Source organism: Bombina bombina, chromosome 3 (assembly GCF_027579735.1).
Source record: "Bombina bombina isolate aBomBom1 chromosome 3, aBomBom1.pri, whole genome shotgun sequence".
In the NCBI taxonomy this organism is placed as follows: Eukaryota; Metazoa; Chordata; class Amphibia; order Anura; family Bombinatoridae; genus Bombina; species Bombina bombina.
In genome coordinates, this window is record NC_069501.1 from 814,988,501 (window position 1) to 815,014,221 (window position 25,721).

The 25,721-nt window shown below is 40.5% G+C and overlaps 1 protein-coding gene across 4 annotated transcripts in view; it reads right to left on the reverse strand.

The window, feature by feature from the left end:
• TFDP1 (transcription factor Dp-1) overlaps nucleotides 1-25,721 on the reverse strand; it is a 448,358-nt gene that overhangs the window by 184,519 nt on the left and 238,118 nt on the right. For all 4 annotated transcript variants that reach the window (XM_053707753.1, XM_053707750.1, XM_053707752.1 and 1 more), the window contains exon 9: nucleotides 24,166-24,317. In XM_053707753.1, the coding sequence (XP_053563728.1) occupies nucleotides 24,166-24,317 (152 nt within the window). The remainder of the gene's footprint in view (nucleotides 1-24,165; nucleotides 24,318-25,721) is intronic.

The window sequence follows — 25,721 nt, forward strand, 5'->3', positions numbered from 1 at the left end:
AGTGTTAGCTGCCATAGAGGCTTGGGCGAAATAGGGGAAGGCCCTGGCATTACCTGGACAACATCCTCCTGAGAGACATAAGGCTCAACATTAAAAAAAACTCTGTCTTTACCCTGCAATATCTGTTCAACACAGGAAGAACAGAACTGCATTGGAGCTGCAATTTGTGCATCGTAAGTCTTTAAGAATTAAGTCTTTAATAAAAACTTTTAATAAAAGAATACCTCAGATAAAATACCTTCCTCCGCACCTCAGTATACCGAGGTGCCCTTACTACTACTTGAAGCGGATCAACCCTGCAACGTATTCACTTGCGCTCCTCACTACGTAGGAAGAAATCCACACAGAGCAGAAAAGCGCAGGCCCAATGACATCAGTAGGCGCAAAAACACTCCCGTGGTCTGGACAAGGAGGTAGGCGTGGTTAAAAAACCACCCGCAATCTGAAGAAAAAACGTTAAACTAACCAAAAACAGTGCAGCCTAAAAAAACACATAAAAATTAGCCTTGAGACTCTTAAGTCTCACATGTCTCTCCTCAGCCTGTGCCTGCAAACATGTCATAGTAATAACAACCATCCCATGAGTGAATTATCCATCCCTTAAATTATATTCAACAGGAATTCTGAAGTGCCCCTCTCCCGTAGGAAGGAAAACAGCACTTACCTGCTATGCTGTCTGACATGACGACAGCTCCTAATATGAAAAGACACATTCTCCTCACAGCGACTAGGATAACATCGATAGCCAAGTAACTAACTTAGATATCTAAAGTCAAGGCAGCTTAGGTAGAGAAACAGAGCAAGCACCACTTTGCAAGTTCTCCACTGCTTTAAAACCACCCACAGCTCGACTGCAAAAGACTAACGTGGGCTAGGTTATAACCTGTAGCTTGATTGAAGACTCAATTTTCTTGATTGAAGAAACTAAAACTAACACCTCACTTTACCATGTCTTCCTAGTATAACACAGGCAAAGAGAATGACTGAGGGTGGAGGGGAAGGGAGGGGCTATATATACAGCTCTGCTGTGGTGCTCTTTGCCACTTCCTGTTAGCAGGAGGTCAATATCCCACAAGGATGAAATCCGTGGACTCGTCATATCTTTGTAAAAGAAATATAATTTTAATTACACACTAAAAATTCACCTCCTCCATGCACATAGAGGCACAGAGAATAACTGAGGGTTATGGGTAGGGAAGTGATACTTAACAGATTTTACTGTGGTGCACTTTGCCTCCTCTTGCTGGCGAGGAGTGGTATTTCAAAAAGTAATTAAGATGAACCCGTGGACTCACCACATCTTTAGAAGAAAACTGTCTAAAAACAAAGGGCTGGGCCGTGGACTCACCATATCCGGAAATAAATAAATTTATCAGGTAAGCATAAAATTTTGTTTCCTTTCCTAAGATATGGTGAATCCACGGCGTCCTCAATTACTGTTGGGAACCAATACCCAAGCTAGAGGACACAGAGGACTAGGGAGGGACAAAACAGGTAGACTTAAAAAGAAGGCACCACCGCTTGAAGAACCTTTCTCCCAAAAGAAGTATCACATTTGTAAAATTTGTAAAAAAAATATGCAGAGAAGACCAAGTTGCAGCCTTGCAAACCTGATCCACAGAAGCTTCATTTTTGAAAGCCCAAGAAGAAGAGACAGCCCTAGTGAAATGAGCTTTAATTTTCTCAGGAGGCTGCTGCCCAGCAGTCTAATAGGCCAAACGAATTATACTTCTCAAACAGAGAGAAAGAGAAGTAGCAGTAGCTTTCTGATAGAAACAAACAGGGCAGAAGACTGGTGAAAATCCTTATTTGCCTGTAGGTAGAATTTCGGAGCACGCACAACATCCAAGTTGTGCAACAACCGTTCCTTATGAAAAGAATGATTAGGACATAGAGAAGGAACAACAATTTCCTGATTAATATCTCTATCTGAAACAACTTTAGGAAGGAACCCAAACTTAGTACGAAGAACCGCCTTATCGGCATGAAAGTTAAGGTAAGGCGAATCACACTGCAAAGCCGAGTGTTCTGAGACTTCTCCGAGCAGAAGAGATAGCAATAAGAAACAAAACCTTCAAAGATAACAACTTAATATCTATGGAATGCATTGGCTCCAACTGAGTCTGCTGCAAAACTATAAGAACAAAGTTGGGGCTCCAAGGAGGAGCAACAGACTTGAACACAGGCCTGATTCTGACCAAGGCCTGACAAAAAGATTGAGTTTTCAAAAATGGGTTTAAGTTCTATCTACAATCTCTGTATCCTAATGCTCTCTTTAGATAAAAGTGGATCTCCCACAACCACTTCTTAAAAAATCTGGGTGAATGTACAAGTGTGGAAAAGGGGAGCTAAAAGCTAAGGATAAATTATGTAAATACTGTGAATAAATGTTGACAATACGTTATTACGTGAATGTATATCAAAAATAAAAGGGTAATATCTCTTATTTATTAGAAAAGAATCGATATATAAACATACACGATATTGTAAAATGAGCGCAAAATTGCAAATAGACAAGTTGTGGTCACAACGATATAAAAGCAATGGGAAAAAAAACAATGAAAGCGTGTATGGTAAAAAGACGATTTTAGGCATCTAAGTGCACAAAGTTTATGTAACAAAGTCTCTATGGACATAATAGTCTATTTGGACGTGATAGTAACAATTCTAAGGGCACAATGCAATAAAAAGTCTCTTTGGACGTATTAGTAGCAGTTCTCAGGGCACAATTGTGTAGATAGAAGTATCAAACTGGTAACTGAACAGTTCTAAAGTTCGTAAAATAGTGAAGAGTTGGTAACTATCAGTTCTTATACAGCTTATACCAGCCAGGCTTATCCGGGGAATCTTAACAGAACTTTCTTGGTTGTAGGACTCGGTATAGAGTGAGATTTGAGCAAATCTTACCGCCAAAGTGACACCGGGAGAAGTGTCTTCTCTCTGTGCTGTTTAGGCATCTTCAGTCACTATGGGTAATCAGCTCCATGTACTCACATGTGTGGATGGTCACGTGTATTGCTACAATCGATTTGGTCCGGTTACAGATTCCTCTCCCCTGGTCGCTCTGGTCTAGAAGTATTTTCAAGAAGGAAAAAGATTTAAATTTTGTGGAAGATCCGTGAACGTTCACAGACCGACAGAGTACAGACAGACAAACCCTTCTCCAGACCTTCCTGGAGAAAAGACAAATCCTAGGAATCTTGACCCTACTCCAAGAGTAGCCCTTGGATTCACACCAATAAAGATATTTACGCCATATCTTATAGTAAATCCTTCTAGTAACAGGCTTGCAAGCCTGAAACATGATCTCAATGACCGAACGCTTGGACAGAACTAAGCGTTCAATCTCCAAGCAGTCAGCTTAAGAGAACAAGATTTGGATGAAGGAAGGGGCCCTGAAGTAGAAGGTCCTTCGTCAGAGGCAGTCTCCAAGGTGAGAGGGTCGACATCGCCACTAGGTCTGCATACCAAATCCTGCGAGGCCACACAGGGGCTATTAGAATCACTGATGCTCTCTCCTGTTTGATACGAGCAATGACTCGTAGAAGGAGAGCAAACGGAGGAAACAGGTATGCTAGCCTGAAGTCCTAAGGTACCACTAGAGCATCTATCAGAACGTCCTGGGATCCCTTGACCATGAGTCGTACCTTGGAAGTTTGGCATTCTGCCGAGACGCCATCAGATTTAGTTCCGGCACCCCCCATCTGAGGGTTAAGCTGGAGAACACCTCCGGATGGAGTTCCCACTCCCCGGGATGAAAAGTATGTCTGTTTAAAAAGTCTGCTTCCCAGTTGACCACTCCTGGAATGTGGATGGCAGATCGACAGCAATTGCGAGCTTCCGCCCACTGAAAAATCCGAGCCACCTCCCTCATGGCTAAGGAACTTCAAGTTCCTCCCTGGTGGTTGATGAAAGTCACTGAGGTTATGTTGTCTGATAAACCGGGCTAAGGACAACTGAGGCCAAGCCATCAGCGCATTGGAAATCGCTCTCAACTCCAAGATGTTTATGGGGAGAGCAGACTCCTCCGGAGTGCAGAATCCCTGTGCCTTTAACGAGTTCCAGACTGCTCCTCAGCCCAGCAGGCTGGCGTCTGTGGTCCCAAACACCCAAGAAAGTCTCTGAAAGCATGTGCTCCGAGACAAATGTTCCTGAGAAAGCCACCACGGGAGAGAGTCTCTTGTCGACCGATCTAACTCTATCCTTTGAGACAGATCCGCATGGTCCCCGTTCCATTGACTGAGCATGCATAACTGCAAGGCTCTAAAATGGAATCGAGCAAAGGGAATGTCGTCCATGGAAGCATCAGACCATTTGCCTACCTACATTGAGCCACTGATGGTCGAACAGTAGAATGGAGATAGAGGCAAGTGGAAAGAATTTTGGCTTTTATGACCTCCATCAGAAATATTTTCATCAATAGAGAATCTATTAAAGCTCCTAAGAAAACTATCCTTGTAGCTGGAACAAGGGAACTCTTTTACATATTCACTTTCCAACCGTGGGAACGTAGAAAAGACAACAAGATCTCTGTATGAGAGTTTGCTTTGTTGAAAAGATGGCACCTAAACCAGATTGTCGACCAGATAGGGTACCAAAGCAATTCCCAGAGCCCTGACCACTGTCAAGAGAGCCCCCAGAACCTTTAGAAATTCTGTGAGCTGTGGCAAGGCCAAATGGAAGAGCTACAAACTGAAAGTGTTTGACTAAAAAGGCAAATCTCAGAACTTTGTGAAGATCGCTGTGAATGGGAACAAGAAGGTCTATGGTCGTCATGAACTGACCCTCTTGCACTAAAGGAAGAATGGAATGGATAGTTTCCATCTTGAATGACAGTACTCTGAGAAACTTGTTTAGACACACCATGTCTAGAATAAGACCGAAATTTCCATCCTTTTTTGGGAACTGCAAGCAGATTGAAATAGAAACCAAGACCCTGATCCTGTACTAGAACTGGAACTATCACTCCCAGGGAGGAAAGAGCCTGTACCCATTTCCAGAACGCCTCTCTTTTTATCTATGCTGCAGATAATCTTGAGGTGGAACCTGCCCCTAGGAGGAAAAGTCTGGAATTCCAATTTGTAACCCTGAGATATGATGTCCACAGCACAGGGATCTGGAACATCACATACCCATGCTTGGGAAAAATGAAAGTCTGCCCCCTTGATCCGTTCCCAGATCAATGGCAAACCCTTCATGCTAATATCCTTGGAGCAGCTACCCTCCATAGGGATTGACGTTCTCTGAGCCATAGTAGAAAAAACTCCCTTATACTAAAGGCACCGTGCATTTTGATTGAGTCAGTGACAGGAAAATCCTTTCAAGGACGGAAGACAGGGAGAAAGGTATCCCTAGCTTCTCCTATTTCTGTGAAAATATTCAAGGCACATAGAAACACTTCCTCATAGGAAGAACATCATAGAAATGAGAAAGTTAACAAAACTGACAAGGGTTGGTAAAGACAGGGGTATCAATGTCGTTCAATCAGCTAAAAACCTCCTTAAACAGTATACGAGGTATGTAAGCATGCATCCACTTCAATATCAGATAAAAGAATTATACTGTCCGAGTCTGAGATTTCATCCTCAGAAGCTACCGGCGAATGCTCCTCACTAGACTTAGGAGAAAATTTCTTATAGCCAGAGTAGAAATGGTCCCTCTACATTAGACACCATGCTGACATTCAATGGAGACGACAGGAAACAATTCAGAAACTCTTCTAGCAGAAGAGATAGCCAAAAGGAACAACACTTTCCAAGAAAGTAGTTTAATATCCAAATAATGCATAGGCTCAAAAGGAGGAGCCTGTAAACCCTTCAAAACCAAATTAAGACTCCAAGGAGGAGAGATTGATTTAATGACAGGATTGATACAGACCAAAGCAAGAACAAAACAGTGAATATCAGGAAGCTTAGCAATCTTTCTGTCAAATAGGGCTGCAACTAACGATTATTTTCATAATTGATTAATCGGCCGATTATTTTTTCGATTAATCGACTAATCGGATAAAAATAGAATCAATAATAGTTTTCTATGTTTTAAATAAAATCCACATAATGAGTGTTAGAAATATAAACTTCAGACTAAAACTTTACATTAACACAACTGTTTCTTCATTTTTTTAAAAAGCAGAGCACAGTTTTATAATTAAACAAAACCACAAACTGTTTGAAAAGTGGTAGAACTAGAAAGAGTTAGACTATCACTGTTAATAACATTCTGTTATTCACTCTTTCAGAAACTTTGCATTGAAATGCAAAAATCTCAACATGTCCACATGCTTCTGGCTAAGGCTGGTTCTCTGTTTGCAGCTATATTTCCTGCAGCAGAGAAAAGGCTGTTGAGGTGTATAAGTAGGGTTTTGCCAATTTTACCAAAGTGGGATATTTATCTTTGTTATCTCTTCACCAATGCTAAGTGTTTTCTACCTTGGCAAGGGGCCTCTCAATAAAGTAACCCTTGACTTGATTCTAACATAAAAATATCTTGAATATTTATATGTAATGGTAAATAACCAGCTATAAGGTTAGGGGAAATATCTAGTCCGCTCTAAAAATAACGAATATATAATTATAAAGGTTGAATCTGGTACATATTAACACAATTTATTAATATAAAATTTTTTTTTTAAAAGCGCTAAGGACTATACATCAATAACAGGACAAAGCCTTACACATTTATACAGTACATATAATCAGCAATAGCAAGCAATACGCTAATAATTGTGCAAACAGATAATAGTGCAAATCAATTTAAATAACTCACATCAATCTAGGGGCAAGGTGTAAACAACAAGCTTGGCACTATATCATGCAAAGCATAGTTCCAAATCACCAAATTTAATATAAACAATCCAAATGATGACTATTATATCTGGGTTGCACATAAGCCAGGGGCAATTGTAAACTTATATTGTCCTGAAAAAGTGAAAAGCAGACGTCCTTTAGGCTAAGGACATAACCATAAAACACAATACCATGTGCAGGAGTTCATTGGAGTGAAGCAGCTGGTGTTGTGCACAGACCAACTAATTGCAAACCAACTAATCGATTAATCGATTATGAGATTCGTTGACAACTATTTTCATAATCTATTATCGATTATGACGATTAGTTGTTGCAGCTCTACTGTCAAATAAAACAAAGAGCAGAGATTTATCCCTTCAATGAACTTGCAGACAAACCTTTATCCAAACCATCATGAAGAAACTGTAAAATTCTAGGAATTCTAAAAGAATGCCAGGAGAATTTATGAGAAGAACAACATGAAATATAAGTCTTCAAACTCGATAATAAATCTTCCTAGAAACAGATTTACGAGGCTGTAACATGGTATCAATCACTGAGTCAGAGAAACCTCTATGACTAAGCACTAAGCGTTCAATTTCCATACCTTCAAATTTAATGATTTGAGATCCTGATGGAAAAACAGTCCTTGAGACAGAAGGTCTGGTCTTAAAGGAAGTGGCCAAGGTTGACAACTGGACATCCGGACAAGGTCCACATACCAGAACCTGTGAGGCCATGCTGGTGCTACCAGAAACACAAACAAATGTTCCACGATGATGTTGGAGATCACTCTTGAAAGAACTAGAGGCGGGAACATATAAGCAGGTTGGTAAAACCAAGGAACTGCTAACGCATCCACCGACTCCACCTGAGGATCCCTGGACCTGGACAAGTACCTGGGAAGTTTCTTGTTTAGATGGGAAGCCATCAGATCTATTTCTGGAAGACCCCACATCTGAACAATCTGAAAAAACACATCTGGATGTAAAGTCTGACGGCTGAGATAATCCGCTTCCCAATTGTCTACACCTGGGATATGTACCGCAGAAATTAGACAGGAGTTGGATTCCGCACAAGCAAGTATCCGAGATACTTCTTTCATAGCTAGGGGGCTGCGAGTCCCACCCTGATGATTGACATATGCCACAGTTATGATATTATCTGTCTGAAAACAAATGAATGGTTCTCTCTTCAACAGAGGCCAAACCTGAAGAGCCCTGAAAATAGCATGGAGTTCTAAAATATTAATTGTTAACCTCGCCTTTTGAGAATTCCAAACCCCTTGTGCTGTCAGAGATCCCCAGACAGCTCCCCAACCTGCAAGACTTGCATCTGTTGTGATTACAATCCAGGTTGGACGAACAAAAGAGGTCCCTTGAATTATACGGTGGTGATCTAACCACCAAGTCAGAGAAAGTTGAACATTCAGATTTAAGGATATTAATTGTGATATCTTTGTATAATCCCTGCACCATTGCTTCAGCATACAAAGCTGGAGAGGTCTCAAAGGAAAACAAGCAAAGGGGATCGCATCCGATACTGCAGTCATGAGACCTAAAACTTCAATGCACTGAAGGGAATGATTGAGACTGAAGGTTCTGACAAGCTGCAACCAATTTCATTCGTCTTTTTTCTGTTAGAGACAGAGTCATGGACACTGAATCTATATGAAAACCTAAAAAAGTGACCCTTGTCTGAGGAATCAAGAAACTTTTTGGTAAATTGATCCTCCAACCATGTCTTTGAAGAAACAACACTAGTTGAATCATGTGAGATTCGGCAAAATGTAAAGACTGAGCTAGTACCAAGATATTGTCCAAATAAGGAAACACCGCAATTCCCTGTTCTCTGATTACAGAGAGTAGGGCACCGAGAACTTTTGAAAAAAAATTCTTGGAGCTGTCGCTAAGCAAAATGGAAGAGCGACAAATTGGTAATGCTTGTCTAGAAAAGAGAATCTCAGAAAGCGATAGTGGTCTGGATGAATCGGAATATGAAGATATGCATCCTGTAAGTTTATCGTGGACATATGACCTTGCTGACCAAAAGGCAGAATAGTCCTTAGTGTCACCATTTTGAAAGTTGGCACTCTTACAAAACTATTCAAAATTTTCAGATCCAGAACTGGCCTGAATGAATTTTCTTTCTTTGGGACAATGAATAGATTTGAATAAAACCCCAGACCCTGTTACTGAAACGGAACTGGTATAATTACCCCTGAAAGTTCTAGATCTGAAACACACTTTAGAAAGGCCTGAGCTTTCACTGGGTTTGCTGGAACGCGTGAGAGAAAATAATCTTCTCACATGAAGTCTTACTCTGAATCCTATTCTATACCCTTCAGAGACAATGATCTGAATCCATTGATTTTGGACAGAATCTGCACAAATGTCTAGGAAAATTTTTAATCTGCCTCCCACCAGCTGAGCTGGAATGAGGGCCGCACCTTGATGCAGACTTGGGGGCTGGTTTTGGTTTCTTAAAAGGCTTGGATTAATTCCAATTTGAAGAGGGTTTCCAATTGAAACCAGATTCTTTGGGGGAAGGATTGGCTTTCTGTTCCTTATTCTGTCGAAAAGAACGAAAACGATTAGAAGCTTTAGATTTACCCTTAGATCTTTTATCCTGAGGTAAAAAAACTCCCTTCCCCCAGTAACAGTTGAAATAATTGAATCCAAATGAGAACCAAATAAATTGTTACCTTGGAAACAAATGCTGAGAAGCGCATATCACAGAAGAAAATCAAGCACAAAACTTACTTCACCACCTCCATAGGAGGCAAAGTTTGTAAAACTGAATTGTGGGTGTGGTGAGGGGTGTATTTATACGCATTTTGAGGTTTGGGAAACTTTGCCCCTCCTGGTAGGATTGTATATCCCATACGTCACTAGCTCATGGACTCTTGCCAATTACATGAAAGAAAATCAAAAAATTTTGTCGCCAAGTATGACGCACGACTCAAAAGGAAGTGAAAAAAAAATGATGGCGTCAAACCAACACCAAAACCACTAGCGTCAACAAAGACGCAGGAAATGATGAAATTTGCACCACTATAGGCGCAACTTGGCCCCAAAAAAATAACAGCATTTTGCGTCCACACGAGCCTAGATTTGCCCGCGAAAATTAAAGAAAAAACAGAATTTATGCTTACCTGATAAATTACTTTCTCCAACGGTGTGTCCGGTCCACGGCGTCATCCATTACTTGTGGGATATTCTCCTCCCCTACAGGGAAAGGCAAGGAGAGCTCCCCCTCTGGCTCCTCCCCCCAGTCATTCGACCGACGGTTAGGAGAAAAAGGAGAAAACTATAGGGTGCCGTGGTGACTGTAGTGTATAAAGAAAAAGAAAAATTTTTCAAACCTGATTAAAAAACCAGGGCGGGCCGTGGACCGGACACACCGTTGGATAAAGTAATTTATCAGGTAAGCATAAATTCTGTTTTCTCCAACATTGGTGTGTCCGGTCCACGGCGTCATCCATTACTTGTGGGAACCAATACCAAAGCTTTAGGACACGGATGAAGGGAGGGAGCAAATCAGGTTACCTAAACAGAAGGCACCACGGCTTGCAAAACCTTTCTCCCAAAAACAGCCTCCGAAGAAGCAAAAATATAAAATTTTATAAAATTTGGCAAAAGTGTGCAGAGAAGACCAAGTCGCTGCCTTACATATCTGATTAACAGAAGCCATGTGGAAGCCACAGCCCTAGTGGAGTGAGCTGTGATTCGTTCAGGAGGCTGCCGTCCGGCAGTCTCATAAGCCAATCGGATAATGCTTTTCAGCCAGAAAGAAAGAGAGGTAGCAATAGCTTTTTGTCCTCTCCTCTTACCAGAGTAAACGACAAACAAGGACGATGTTTTTCTAAAATTCTTTGTTGCTTCTAAATAGAACTTTAAAGCACGGACTACATCTAAATTGTGTAACAAACGTTCCTTCTTTGAAACTGGATTCGGGCACAGAGAAGGAACAACTATTTCCTGGTTAATATTCTGGTTGGAAACAACTTTTGGAAGAAAACCAAGCTTGGTACGCAAAATAACCTTATCTGAATGGAACACCAGATAGGGTGGATCACACTGCAAAGCAGATAATTCAGAAACTCTTCTAGCAGAAGAAATAGCAACCAAAAACAGAACTTTCCAAGATAGCAACTTGATATCTATGGAATGTAAGGGTTCAAACGGAACCCCCTGAAGAACTGAAATAACTAAATTTAGACTCCAAGGAGGAGTCAAGGGTCTGTAAACAGGTTTGATTCTGACCAAAGCCTGTACAAAAGCTTGTACCTCTGCCACAGCTGCCAGTCGTTTGTATAACAAGACAGATAAAGCAGAAATCTGTCCTTTTAGAGAACTCGCTGACGATCCCTTATCCAAACCTTCTTGGAGAAAGGAGAGGATCTTAGGAATTTTTTTTTTTTTTTTAAACTTTTATTTATATCCAACAATGTAGACATACACAAGCGATATTTTCCTACCACGCAGGGTAGGAATAAAACATTAGCATATATGATAAGGTACAAATTGGGATATTCAAGAGTTTAGTAAGGCCGTGTACATACAATAATCTCAAACTGTATTAACTCATACTTATGACCCATTAACCTTTTTCCAATATGCCAAAATTGTTGGGATTTTTCTCTTTATTAATGAATGGGAATTTTTATTCCTGAAGATTCATCTCGTCTTAACTGTAAAACATTATCTTCCATGTGTGTCCGCAAACTTGGAATTATTAACAATTGAACATCCCGAAAGGGTTGTAACAAATGGCAGGAAGGGTGTTAACTGGGAATGATAATGAACCCACAGGACTACTCATAAATTATGTAGATTACTGGGTTATATAAGATAGATAGTAACAGCATACTACTATAATGTAAAAGTCACCATGGAAAGAATGATTAGGATTGCAATATAGTTGTCTGTATTGGCATCTGAGAACTTAGAGATATAACTTATAGAGTAAACAATTGAGGTGCGGTATAGACAAGAGAAACCGCATATTTAAATCTCCTTGCCAAGGAGGTGTATTATGTATGTGGGGGGGGAGGGGTGGGAAGAGGAGGTGATTACTTAGGCATGATAAGCTAAAATGCGCTGCCCCTACTTAAAGAGAAGAGAATATACTGTGTTGTAAATGAGGAACAGTGTGTATATATGTTTAAATACTACTGTATGATATGACCTAACGGAGAGAATCCTGTTCAACCACATTATTAGCTAGTGTATAGGAAATAGCATTGATTGCAAAATATGATTACATTATACCCTGCAAGATAGACCCTTAATATCTAGGTTCAGAATCTTGGTGTAGTATTCATAACTCACTGTGAGACATAAAAAGAGAGAGGGCAATGCGTGGTAATAACAGTGCAGGGCCAGCCAGCACTAAGAGACGGTATAAATGCTTTAAGAAACTTATATTAGGTTACAGGAATTTCTACTAAGCAGAGCTTTTGTTGATTAGGGGTCGATATATGTTTATCTTATTAAACACTTGCATCGCCTCCACATTCTACTCAATATAATAAAATACAGGGACCCGGGGTAACTATATACTAGCTTATCCCATTGCTCTGGGTAGTAAATACTATGAATTGAATGGCGCAGGAGACACTGAAGTTCCGCTGTGAGCTAGGAGCTGTGCATATCTAACAGAGGGAAGAGTGTCCCAGGACATTGGCTATGCTAATGAAAACCGCAAGTAGACATACCCTGCCCCGGCCGCAGGCAGCGCACCCCCAACTACGAAAGACATCAACGCGACCAATAACTATAGTATAACCTTATTCTGTACAAATATTTTAGAGGATAGCAACAGCTGTTCTTACAAATAGGTGATCAATAAAGGTATGTGCATGATAAGCTAGAAGTCAGTAACTATTATATCTCTATTAAAGTATCAATGCAAACAAAAGTTGGTAGTTATATAACTATGAGAGATGGGAAGCAGTCTGACGTAGATCTGTAGAACAGGGCTCAACATATATATGACCGTACAAGTCTAGGGGTTAAAAACTCATATGCATCTCATATGGGAACCTTGGTTGATATATTGGTGGAAAATATTTGCTCAACAGGGGATATGTGTACTAAGCTAGCAAGATAGGTGCAGTGGTGTGTCAACCTTCAAAGTAAGCACATAACCATAAGTGCAATATACTACAATAAGGCTTCCCAACGCAAATCTATAAACCTGCAAGGACACTGAAGGCATAAAACTTAGCAGAAAAAAAAAAAATGTGAGCAGTGACAACCATCATCTCTTTGTTTCTAACATTAGTTGTAGTCATTAAAAGGTAGCTGGAGAGATATAGATAATTACATAGCAAGTAGATAGAGCAATGCAATGCAAACCAAATAAAGGGCTAATAATTTAAATAGGATAAACATCGTCATAATCAGTAGGTCTTCGGTATAGTTGTGAGCTTAAAGCTACAGACCACCAAGTCTTCAGTAAATAATTCGGACAATGTGAGGGTACAAAAGAAAGTATCAGCATTAGTAAAAGTTAAGAGTGCATAAGGAATATAAAATCCGATCATAATAATAGATTAGCTCCTTGTTTTGCGCAAAACAGAGGGCTATCATTCTATGCAGTGAGCATCTTACAAACTTTCAATAGACCAGAAGCACTGAAACTAGTCGTCACCAAAACCTCAGCAGACAAAGTGGTCAGCCGGACAGTTCATCTAACCGATACCTCTAGGGATCATTATTTCCGGACTTAGCAGAGGCCCTGGGTTGTTCTCCTGGGTTGCAGCAATAGGTAGGTAGTCTTCCCCTATACTCTCTGTAGCTGTTATCTCCATTAGCGGCAAAAGGTATCTACAATCCTTGAGCTTAGGAGATGTTTGGGCGGCTGCAGGGGCTATGCAGAGTGCTGTTTCCATAGATCCATATATGCGCGGTAAAGAGATTATGTTCGCTTCCTCATACCGGGTCGGGCTGTCTCCTGTGTCTCTCCATGTGCTATGTGGGACGAGCACTGGACACCGGGGCCCCAGGGTGCCAGCCACATCGCAAGCAGTTATGGGGAATTTCTTGCCTCTTTGGTTGTACACCGCGTGGGTTATAAGATGGCCGCCGCTCAACACTCCGATCATCCAGGCAAGCTTCAATGAGGTCAAGATGTATCTACCAGTAACAGTGATGCCTGGTTTTAGTTTATTAAAGTCACTGGTCCCACAAGTACTAGCTGTGATTAAAATGAGGGAGCTGAACGGCCGTTAAATTAGTTTTTTATATATAGTATGGCCGGAGCTGCAATAAAATGCGACCGCTCAGCTCCAATGATGGCTCCTCCCCCGATCTTAGGAATTTTAATCTTCCTCCAGGAGAATCCCTTGGATTCACACCAACAGATATATCTTTTCCATATTTTATGGTAAATCTTCTAGACACAGGTTTTCTGGCTTGGACCAGAGTATCTATCACTGAATCTGAAAACCCACGCTTGGATAAAATCAAACGTTCAATTTCCAAGCAGTCAGCTGCAGAGAAATTAGATTTGGATGTTCGAATGGACCTTGTACTAGAAGATCCTGTCTCAAAGGTAGCTTCCATGGTGGAGCCGATGACATATTCACCAGGTCTGTATACCAAGTCCTGCGCGGCCCACGCAGGAGCTATCAGAATCACAGAGGCCTTCTCCTGTTTGATCCTGGCTACAAGCCTGGGAAGGAGAGGGAACGGTGGAAACGCATAAGCTAGGTTGAATGACCAAGGCGCCACTAATGCATCCACAAGAGTGGCCTTGGGATCCCTGGATCTGGAACCGTAGCAAGGAACCTTGAAGTTCTGACGAGACGCCATCAGATCCATGTCTGGAATGCCCCATAATTGAGTCAACTGGGGCAAACACCTCCGGGTGGAGTTCCCACTCCCCCGGATAGAAAATCTGACGACTCAGATAATCCGCCTCCCAGTTGTCTACTCCTGGGATGTGGATTGCAGATAGGTGGCAGGAGTGATCCTCCGCCCATTTGATGATCTCGGATACCTCTCTCATCGCCAAGGAACTCCTTGTTCCTCCCTGATGGTTGATGTAAGCTACAGTCGTCATGATATCTGACTGGAATCTTATGTATCCGGCCTTCGCTAGATGAGGCCAAGCCCGGAGAGCATTGAATATCGCTCTCAGTTCTAGGATGTTGATCGGGAGAAGAGTTTTCAGGGAATCCCAGACCGCGCCCCAGCCTGATAGACTGGCGTTGGTCGTGACAATGACCCACTTTGGTCTGTAGAAACTCATTCCCTGAGACAGGTGATCCTGTCTACTGGAGCATGCACAGTTGTAATAGTCTTAAATGAATTAGAGCAAAAAGGAACTATGTCCATTGCTGCAACCATCAACCCTACTACTTCCATGCACTGAGCTATGGAAGACTGCAGAATAGAGAGAAGAACTTGACAAGCGTTTAGAAGCTTTGACTTTCTGACTTCTGTCAGGAAGATCTTCATTTCAAAAGAATCTATTATTGTTCCCAAAAAGGGAACTCTTGTCGACGGAGACAGGGAACTCTTTTCTACGTTCACCTTCCACCCGTGAGATCTGAGAAAGGCTAGAACAATGTCTGTATGAGTCTTTGCCTTGGAAAGAGACGATGCTTGCATTAGAATGTCGTCCAGATAAGGTGCCACTGCAATGCCCCTTGGTCCTAGAACCGCTAGAAGGGACCCGAGCACCTTTGTGAAAATTCTGGGAGCAGTGGCTAGTCCGAATGGGACAGCCACAAACTGATAATGTTTGTCCAGAAAGGCAAACCTTAGGAACTGATGATGATCTTTGTGGATAGGAATATGTAGATACGCATCCTTTAAATCCACGGTAGTCATATATTGACCCTCCTGGATTGTAGGTAAAATTGTTCAAATGGTTTCCATTTTGAACGATGGAACTCTGAGGAATTTGTTTAGAATTTTTAAATCCAGAATTGGTCTGAAAGTTCCCTCTTTTTGGGAACTACAAACAGATTTGAGTAAAAAAAACCCTGAACTTGGTTCCACAGTTGGAACTGGGTGTATCACTTCCATCTTTAACAGGTCTTCTACACAATGTAAGAATGCCTGTCTACTTATTTGGTTTGAAGATAAGTGAGAAATGTGGAACCTTCCCCTTGGGGGTAGTTCCTTGAATTCTAGAAGATAACCCTGAGAGACTATTTCTAGTGTCCAGGGATCCTGAACATCTCTTGCCCAGGCCTGAGCAAAGTGAGAGAGTCTGCCCCCTACTAGATCCGGTCCCGGACCGGGGGCTACCCCTTCATGCTGTCTTGGTAGAAGCAGCAGGCTTCTTGGCCTGTTTACCCTTATTCCAGCCTTGCATTGGTTTCCAAGCTGGTTTAGTCTGGGAAGCGTTACCCTCTTGTCTAGAGGCTGCCGAGTTAGAAGCCGGTCCGTTCCTGAAATTGCGAAAGGAACGAAAATTGGACTTATTCTTAGCCTTGAAAGGCCTATCCTGTGGGAGGGCATGGCCCTTTCCCCCAGTGATGTCCTGAAATAATTTCTTTCAATTCTGGCCCAAAAAGGGTCTTACCTTTGAAAGGGATATTAAGCAATTTTGTCTTGGAAGATACATCCGCCGACCAAGACTTTAGCCAGAGCGCTCTGCGCGCCACAATTGCAAACCCTGAATTTTTTGCCGCTAATCTCGCTAACTGCAAAGCGGCGTCTAAAATAAAGGGAATTAGCTAACTTAAGTGCATGAATTCTGTCCATGACTTCCTCATACGGAGTCTCCCTACTGAGCGACTTTTCCAGTTCCTCGAACCCAGAACCACGTCGCTGTAGTGACAGAAATAATGCACGAAATAGGTTGAAGGAGGTAACCTTGCTGTACAAAAATCTTTTTAAGCAAAACCTCCAATTTTTTATCCATAGGATCTTTGAAAGCACAATTGTCCTCAATGGGAATGGTCGTGCGTTTGGCTAGTGTAGAAACCGCCCCCCTCGACCTTAGGGACTGTTTTGCCATATGTCCTTCCTCGGGGTCGACCATAGGGAACAATTTCTTAAATATAGGAGGAGGGACAAAAAGGTATGCCTGGCTTCTCCCACTCCTTATTCACTATGTCCGCCACCCGTTTAGGTATCGGAAAGGCATCAGGGTGCACCGGGACTTCTAGGAACTTGTCCATCTTGCACAAGTTTTCTGGGATGACCAGATTGTCACAATCATCCAGAGTAGATAGCACCTCCTTAAGTAATGCGCGGAGATGCTCTGATTTAAATTTAAATGTCACAACATCAGGTTCTGCTGCTGAGAAATTCTTCCTGTATCAGAAATTTCTCCATCTGAGAAACCCTCCCTCACTGCCACTTCAGACTGGGTGTGAGGGTATGACAGAAAAATTATCATCAGCGCCCTCCTGCTCTACAGTGTTTAAAACAGAGCAATCGCGCTCTCTCTGAAATGCTGGCATTTTGGATAAAATATTAGCTATGGAGTTATCCATTACTGCCGTCAATTGTTGCATAGTAACAAGCATTGGCGCGCTAGAAGTACTAGGGGTCGCCTGCGCGGGCATAACTGGTATAGACACAGAAGGAGAAGATGTAGAACTATCTCTACTTCCTTCATCTGAAGAATCATCCTGGGCAACCTTACTATTTGTGACAATACTGTCCTTACTGTGTTTGGACGCTATGGCACAATTATCACATATATTTGAAGGGGGAACCACATTGGCTTCCATACATACAGAACATGATCTATCAGAAGGTACAGACATGTTAAACAGGCTTAAACTGGTTAATAAAGTACAAAAACCGTTTTAAAACAAAACCGTTACTGTCTCTTTAAATGTTAAACAGGGCACACTTTATTACTGAATATGTGAAAAACTATGAAGGAATTATCCAATCTTTACCAAATTTTCACCACAGTGTCTAACCCCAATTTTCAAGCTCTTAACCCTTAAAATGTGGAAACCGGAGTCGTTTGCAATTTTAAACCCCACTACAGTCCCAGCCACAGCCTTTGTTGTGACTTCAACTATCCCAGGGGGGTATTTCAAGCCTTCTAGGAACTTTTTCAGTGGACACCAGACCCTCTCACATGCATCTGCATGCACTGTACTTAAAAGAAACTGCACAATAATGGCGCGAAAATGAGGCTCTGCCTAATACAGTGAAAGGCCCTTCCTGACTGGGAAGGTGTCTTAACTAGTGCCTGGTGATAAAAAACGTTCCCCAAATAATAAAAGTTTAAAATCCACTTCAAACTTTAAATAAAAACTTAAATAAACAATCGATTTAGCCCTTAAGAGTGTCCACCAGTTAATAGCCCATAATAAGCCCTTTATTCTTTCTGAGTCTAAGAAAATGGCTTACCGATCCCCATGAGGGAAAATGACAGCCTTCCAGCATTACACAGTCTTGTTAGAAAATGGCTAGTCATACCTTAAGCAGAAAAGTCTGCAAACTGTTCCCCCCAACTGAAGTTCTCTCATCTCAACAGTCCTGTGTGGGAACAGCAATCGATTTTAGTTACTGCTGCTAAAATCATACTCCTCTTTTAAACAGAATTCTTCATCTCTTTCTGTTTCAGAGTAAATAGTACATACCAGCACTATTTTAAAATAACAAACTCTTGATAGAAGAAATAAAAAACTACAACTAAAACCACAAACTCCTCACCATCCCCGTGGAGATGCTACTTGTTCAGAGCGGCAAGGAGAATGACTAGGTGGGCGGAGCCAGAGGGGGAGCTATATGGACAGCTCTTGCTGTGTGCTCTCCTTGCCTTTCCAGGTAGGGGGAGGAGAATATCCCTCAAGTAATGGATGACACCGGTGGACCGGACACACCAATGTTGAGAAATAAGTTAAATTGGAAAAAAAAGACTGAAACCCCAAGGAAGAAAAAAGTTTAAATACACTTCCTAAAACATTATTCTCATACTGCAACTACTAGACTGCAAAAGGGAAATATACATAGACCTGACTCATGGCAAATATAAGTAAACACATATATTTAAAAGTTTACAATATAACAAAGCACCAAACATTGCTGGAGTAGTGTCCTTAAAAAAAATGTTAAAACTCTGCCTGTGGAAGCTTCCTCCAAACAGTTGACAAAGTGTCCCGGGAAAAAACTTGCCTGGGAATTACATTCTACTACACTGGCCGAATATCACAGAGTGGGGCGCATTCCCCGTGGCCTAAGGATGAATGTGAGACCAACTCTTATGCTCAATAATGCTGAATATTGTGAGAAATTTGAGTACATTTTGAACAAATGTTCGTTTGATTTGATGGTCTTAACAGTGGACTGTTTACAAAAAGAAATTGATATACAACAGTCTGAATTGTCAAAACTTGAATCAGAATTAAAGGCAAGCTTAAAGATGGACGATCTAAATAAATTGATGGAGACAACTAATAAAGCTGTGGCTGAACTCCGCTCTGTGCTGGAAGCACGGAAACGTACCAAGTTCCTTCGCGATGAGGAAGATTATTCACTGGGGACAGTGTATCGTTGGAGATCGGAACGGACCGGAAATGACGTCAGAGGCACTTCCGGTTATCGGAGACGGAGATACAACAGACGCCGACATGGCGGAACACCGAATACAAGCCAGGATTTGGGGTCCTTAACGGGGGACTCGGAGACAGATGCAGGATCAGACGTGGGGGTCGGAGACACAGGCATGGCACCCCGAAGGAGCAATCGGAACAGACTGAGAGTAAGGGTGAATCACTAGTTTTAAACTTATCAAAGGTACAGATTACAGAGACTGAATCTTCATTATTACAACGTGGACTTTCTTTTTGCCCTTTTTCCAAATGTGATTTTTTTGAGATAGAGAAAGATTTGTTTAAATTTTTTAGGACATTAAAATTAAAATCTATGTTTTCTAATGATGGCTATGGTGATAGATCTGATAATGCTGGAATAAATTCTAGTGAGCTACATCTTAAAAATCTTGGTCTTAAGGTTAAAAGTAAATACATGCCAGCTAATTATGATAGTAGCATTGACATCTTTTCAAAACTGGTATTAGACGATGTGAAAAATTTACAACATAAGGTATTGAAAAAGACAAAGGTTAATAAATATGCAGCCATTCAGGGTCAGAATAAGGGCCATTTGGATAATAGGTCTATAGAAGCTTTAAAATCTTTGCAAATGAACAAAAATGTTATTTTGAAATCTGCAGATAAGGGCGGAGCAACAGTTCTTCTTGATAAAGATTACTATGTGAAAGAAATTAAGTCCCAATTATCTGATAACGAGGTTTACCAATGTTTACCATATAATCCAATTTTTAATATCGAAAAAGAAATTAATCAAAAGGTTCTATTTGCCTTTAAAAATGGCATCATTGGTAAAAAGGAAATTATGTTCCTATCTCGTGAACATGCACAAACACCAGTACTATATACCTTACCTAAGGTCCATAAAAACTTACAGGCCCCCCCAGGGCGACCTATTATTTCCAGCATGAATTCTGTGTGTTCTAACATCTCTATCTATCTTGATCACATTTTAAGACCCTTTGTAGAATTATCCAACTCCTACATTAAAGATACCAGTAATTTTCTGATTAAATTAAATGATTTAAACATTGCAACGGAGAAAAGTATCTTATATACTCTAGATGTATCAAGTCTATACACTTCTATAACACATGCATCTGGTATAGGAGCAGTAAAAAAAGTGTTGCAACAGTACAGCACGTTCAACAGTTGTCAAATTGATTTTGTTCTGGAACTTCTTGAAATTGTGCTTAGGTGTAATTACTTTCTGTTTCAGGATGAATTTTACATTCAGAGACAGGGTACGGCCATGGGATCCAATGTCGCCCCAACATACGCAAATATATTTATGAACATCTTTGAGGAGAGATTTGTCTTTGAGAACAATCTCTTCATTCTATGTGGCGCCACTTGGTGGCGCTACATAGATGATATATTTGGAGTGTGGTTGGGCGACATTGGATCCCTATGGGAGTTTGTTAATCAGCTGAACAGTGCAACTACACATATTAAGTTTACACTTAAGCACAGTGAGGAAAGTATTGAATTTCTTGACACTAAAGTTTATAAATCAGGCAATAGTTTTGAAACAGATCTGTTTACCAAACCCACTGATAAAAACAGCCTGCTTCACTTTAATAGTTTTCACCCAGAATCCCTTAAAAGGTCTTTACCTCGCAGTCAACTCTTGAGAGTGAGAAGAATTGTGTCAGAGGACAAATTTGTGAGACAGAGATTGAACCAAATGGGTGACAAATTTATAGTGAGGGGGTATCCCAGTGACTTAGTTAACAAAGAAATTGAAGAAGTGGCAACAGTGTCACGTAACAGCTTACTTGAGACAACAAAACTTAAAGTTAAGATGAAACAAAATCGGGTTGTCTTTGTTACAAAGTTTAACTCATTAAGCAGTAACATTAATTCTATTCTTAGGAGACACTGGCACATATTGAGCCAATGTAACCCTCATGTAACTGAGTTCCAGTCAGAATTCATGCCGGCTTATAAAAGAAGTAAGAATCTTAGAGATAGGCTAATTAGGGCTGATATAGGTACTGCTAAAACTAAAATACAGAGCTATATTACAGATAAAAATATGGGATGCTACCCATGTTTAGGCTGTGCTAGTTGCAATAATATGGTGAAGGGTAAATTTTTCTATCATCCACGTACAGGCAAGAAATATAACATCAGGGGTTTATTTACATGTAGAACCACATTTGCCATTTACATGATTAAATGCCCATGTGGGCGGAGTTACATCGGGGAGACCACCAGGATGGTCCGTGACAGGATATGTGAACACAAATCAGACATCAGAAATGGCAAAATAAAAAATCCAGTAGCTGAACACTTTATTCAGGCAGAACACAGGGTATGTCAATTAAGGTTTCAAATAATTGACCAGATTAGTTTACCCAGAAGGGGTGGTAATAGGGAGCTTTTTCTAAAACAGAAGGAAGTATTCTGGATTAATAAATTAGAAACCATGGCACCTGTTGGTATGAATAAAGAATATGATTTATCTGTTTTTTTGTAAATATTTCAATAGGATTAGTCTCTGTATCTGATACCCTGTAATAATTGTTATTTTTGCAACAATATTTAATAGTTGTCTTTTTAAATGTGTATTACTATATATCTACCACTAGATGGCGCATCCTTCTCAAGGACAAGTAACACTGCAAAGAAAAAATGTGTGTGTATGCACAGGTGAATTGTTAATTAAGTAGGTGTGGTTATTAACCCCTATCCCTATATTAAGGTGTGTTACCTGCATTTATGTATTGACATGACTAAGGACTAGAGGTCCGAAACGTTGTCTTTTCTATTTCGAAATATCCCAATAAAAATGGAATTTTCTACATAGTGGTGAGTGCTGCTGAATTTTTTGGACTGTGCTAATACTTACCAGAAGACACCCATCCACATATAGCAGACAGCCAAACCAGTATTGAAAAATATCAGCAGAGGTAATGGTATAAGAGTATATCCTCGATCTGAAAAGGGAGGTAGAGAATGATAATGCCTCAGATAACATAGGAGATACCTGAGCAGTATTCTCTGCAGGCAAATAAACTCCTCCAGGAGACTGAGAGGAACCGCAGGGCACTGTATGTGATGCCACTAAGGCTTGGGACTTTGAGGAGAAAGCTGTGGCATAGCCTGAACAGCATCATCCTGAGAGACGGTTGGCTCAGAAACAAAGAGTCTGTTTTTATTTTTTAAAGTCCTCTCTACACATGAGGAACAAAATTGCAAAGGCAAAACAACTTGATTTTCCAAGCAAAGCAGGCACCTGACCATAAGAGCAGAGTCCTGATCCATGATTGGAAAAAGTTAATTTAATAGAAGTACTGTTGTTTTCATTAACAGACAGAGCAATAGAGACCATAAATCAAAAATAAAAGTACTGCGCCTCACTACTTGCAAATTATATCTCCACCGAAATAAATTTGTCTCAAAACAAGCCAAATAAAATTATCAGGACACCTTTACACCTCAGCCCGTGACTGAGGTGCCTACCTGCCCCTCAATGTAGCGTAGGGAGATCCGGACTGCAATTGATGGCGCTTGAAAACCTCTCCAATAATCTACAGGAGCGGAGCCGGAAGGTCACGTGATCGTCAATTGAAGCTGTGCCACTCATGTAAAGCACATGCTTCAGGCCGGGACAAAAAAAATAAATTAATTAACTAAACTGCCGCTATCAACTTGTGCTTTAGCTGTAACATATCGCAGCTATAAGCGATCAAGACAAAGTAAAGTGCCCCCCAAAAAACTTGCACACCAACACTAGTGTGAACTAAGCCCTCAAATAAATTTAGAGCGACCGCAATAAATTAACCCCTTCTCATAAGGAGATTAACCCCTCTCTGTATTACATACATGTGCCTGCTCACTGCCTAAGATTAACCCTGTACCAGGGATTCTAGTCCTAATTCTATGCAGAGAGTTGATACTTAACCCTTTCAGTGCCAGCCTCCCAGTCCCAGAAGACAAATGGCACTTAGCTGCACTTCTAGCCGTCCGGACGCCAACACCTTACAGGGGCATGTGTAAAAAAGAAAGAACAGAGTAAACCTACTCTGGCTTTCTGTACTTGGGCAGCACATGTTGAGAAAATGCAGCAAGGCCCACCTTACAAGTTCCTAACTGCTCTAAAGCCACCACTACTCTAATGAAGAGATGGACGTGGACTATAGCTATACCCAAAATCTTGCTTGTAGCGAAAGAAAACCAATTTTCTTCAGACACCAAACTTCACCTTCCTCCATTAACAGAGGCAAAGAGAATGACTGGGGATTGTGGGTAGGGGAGTGTCACTTAACAGCTTTGCTGTGGTGCTCTTTGCCTCCTCCTGCTGGCCAGGAGTGATATTCCCACTAGTGATTGATGACATTGTGGACTTTCCATATCTTAGGAAAGAAATCAGCTATTTCAAATGACAAAATAAAGGTAAAGAAGCGATTTGCAAACCATTCTTAACTCACTTCAGCAGGTAAAATGAATGAAACAAATTAAAGAGGAGAACATTTTACAGTACAATGTCCCTTAAATATTTCAACAATGAACTACCTTGTCAAGGAATTGATGGGCTTACCCCAATTGTGCCTTTCATAAAAGAAAGTACCCCTGAAATATGCAAGTCTGGTTCCATCCATGAGAGTAAAGCCCCAACATTACAGTTATTAGAGTAAACCTCCTTTTTATTAGGGTATATTAAAAGGTACATTGAACTACAAAAATAATGTTGCATTAAATGTTCTAAATTTAGATCACATGAATCCTAGGGGTGGGGGGGGGAGGAAGCACTATAACTAAGAGAAATACATAAACCCTTAGTCAGTATTGTGCAGATGTGCATTTTAGAATAACCATATATAAACCTACTTGTCATTAGAAATGCTACAGTCAATCACTGTCTTCTTGCTGGTGTTTACTATGATAAACGGCAAATGTATGACAGAATTAGATGGGGGCTGCAACTTTGACTCTTGCTCTGTTCGACGATTTCTCAGAACTAAGTTCTTGAAGGCAATTTGCTGAAAGAAAAAAAAAAAAAATATTTACAGTTTAAATTTTAAGTAAGGTTATCTTATTTCTCCAAGAGCCACAAAACAGCAAGTGTAAGCTGGTACTTTCACTCAGTGGTTTACCAATTATTAAAAAAAAAAAAAAAAAAACTATTCATGTAAGAACTTACCTGATAAATTAATTTCTTTCATATTGGCAAGAGTACATGAGCTAGTGACGTATGGGATATACAATCCTACCAGGAGGGGCAAAGTTTCCCAAACCTCAAAAATGCCTATAAATACACCCATCACCAAACCCACAATTCAGTTTAACGAATAGCCAAGTAGTGGGGTGATAAAATAAGGAGTAAAAAAGCATACACAAAGAGGAACAGGAAATAAAATGTGCTTTTTATACAAAATTTATAACCACCATAAAAAGGGTGGGCCTCATGGACTCTTGCCAATATGAAAGAAATTAATCAGGTAAGTTCTTACATAAATTAGGTTTTCTTTATGTAATTGGCAAGAGTCTATGAGCTAGTCACGTATGGAATAGAAATACCCAAGATGTGGGAGACCACAGAAGAGTCACTAGAAAGGAAGGGATAAAATAAAAACAGCTATTTCTGCTGAAAAAAAATAAATCTTCAAAAAAAATAAGTCTCTCTTAAAAAAATTCACCTAAATTTCAAGAAAAAAAACTTAAATCATAAGAAAAAGAATCAAACTGAAACGGCTGCCTGAAGAACTTTTCTACCAGAGACTGCTTCAGAAGAAGCAAATACATCAAAATGGTAAAATTTAGAAAGTGTATGCAAAGAAGACCAAGTTGTTGCTTTGCAAATCTGATCAACCGAAGCTTCATTCTTTAAAGCCCAAGAAGTGGTGACTGATCTAGTAGAATGAGCTGTAATTCTCTGAGGCGGAGACTGCCCCGCATCTACATAAGCCTTGTGAATCAAAAGCTTTAACCAAGATGCCAAAGAAATGGCAGAGGCTTTCTGACCTTTCCTAGGACCAGAAAAAAACAACAAATAGACTAGAAGTCTTCCTGAAATCTTTAATAGCTTTGACATAATATTTCAAAGCTCTTACAACATCCAAAAAATGTAAAGATCTTTTAAGAGTATTCTTGGTATTAGGACACAGGGAAGGAGCAACAATTTCCCTACTAATGTTGTTAGAATTCACAACCTTAGGAAGAAATTTAAACTAAGTCCGCAAAACAGCCTTATCCTGATGGAAAATCAGAAAAGGAGACTCACAAGAGAGAGCAGACAGTTCAGAAACTCTTCTAGCTGAAGAAATAGCCAAAAGGAACAACACTTTCCAAGAAAGTAGTTTAATATCCAAAGAATGCATAGGCTCAAAAGGAGGAATCTGCAAAGCCATCAAAACCAAATTAAGACTCCAAGGAGGAGAGATTGA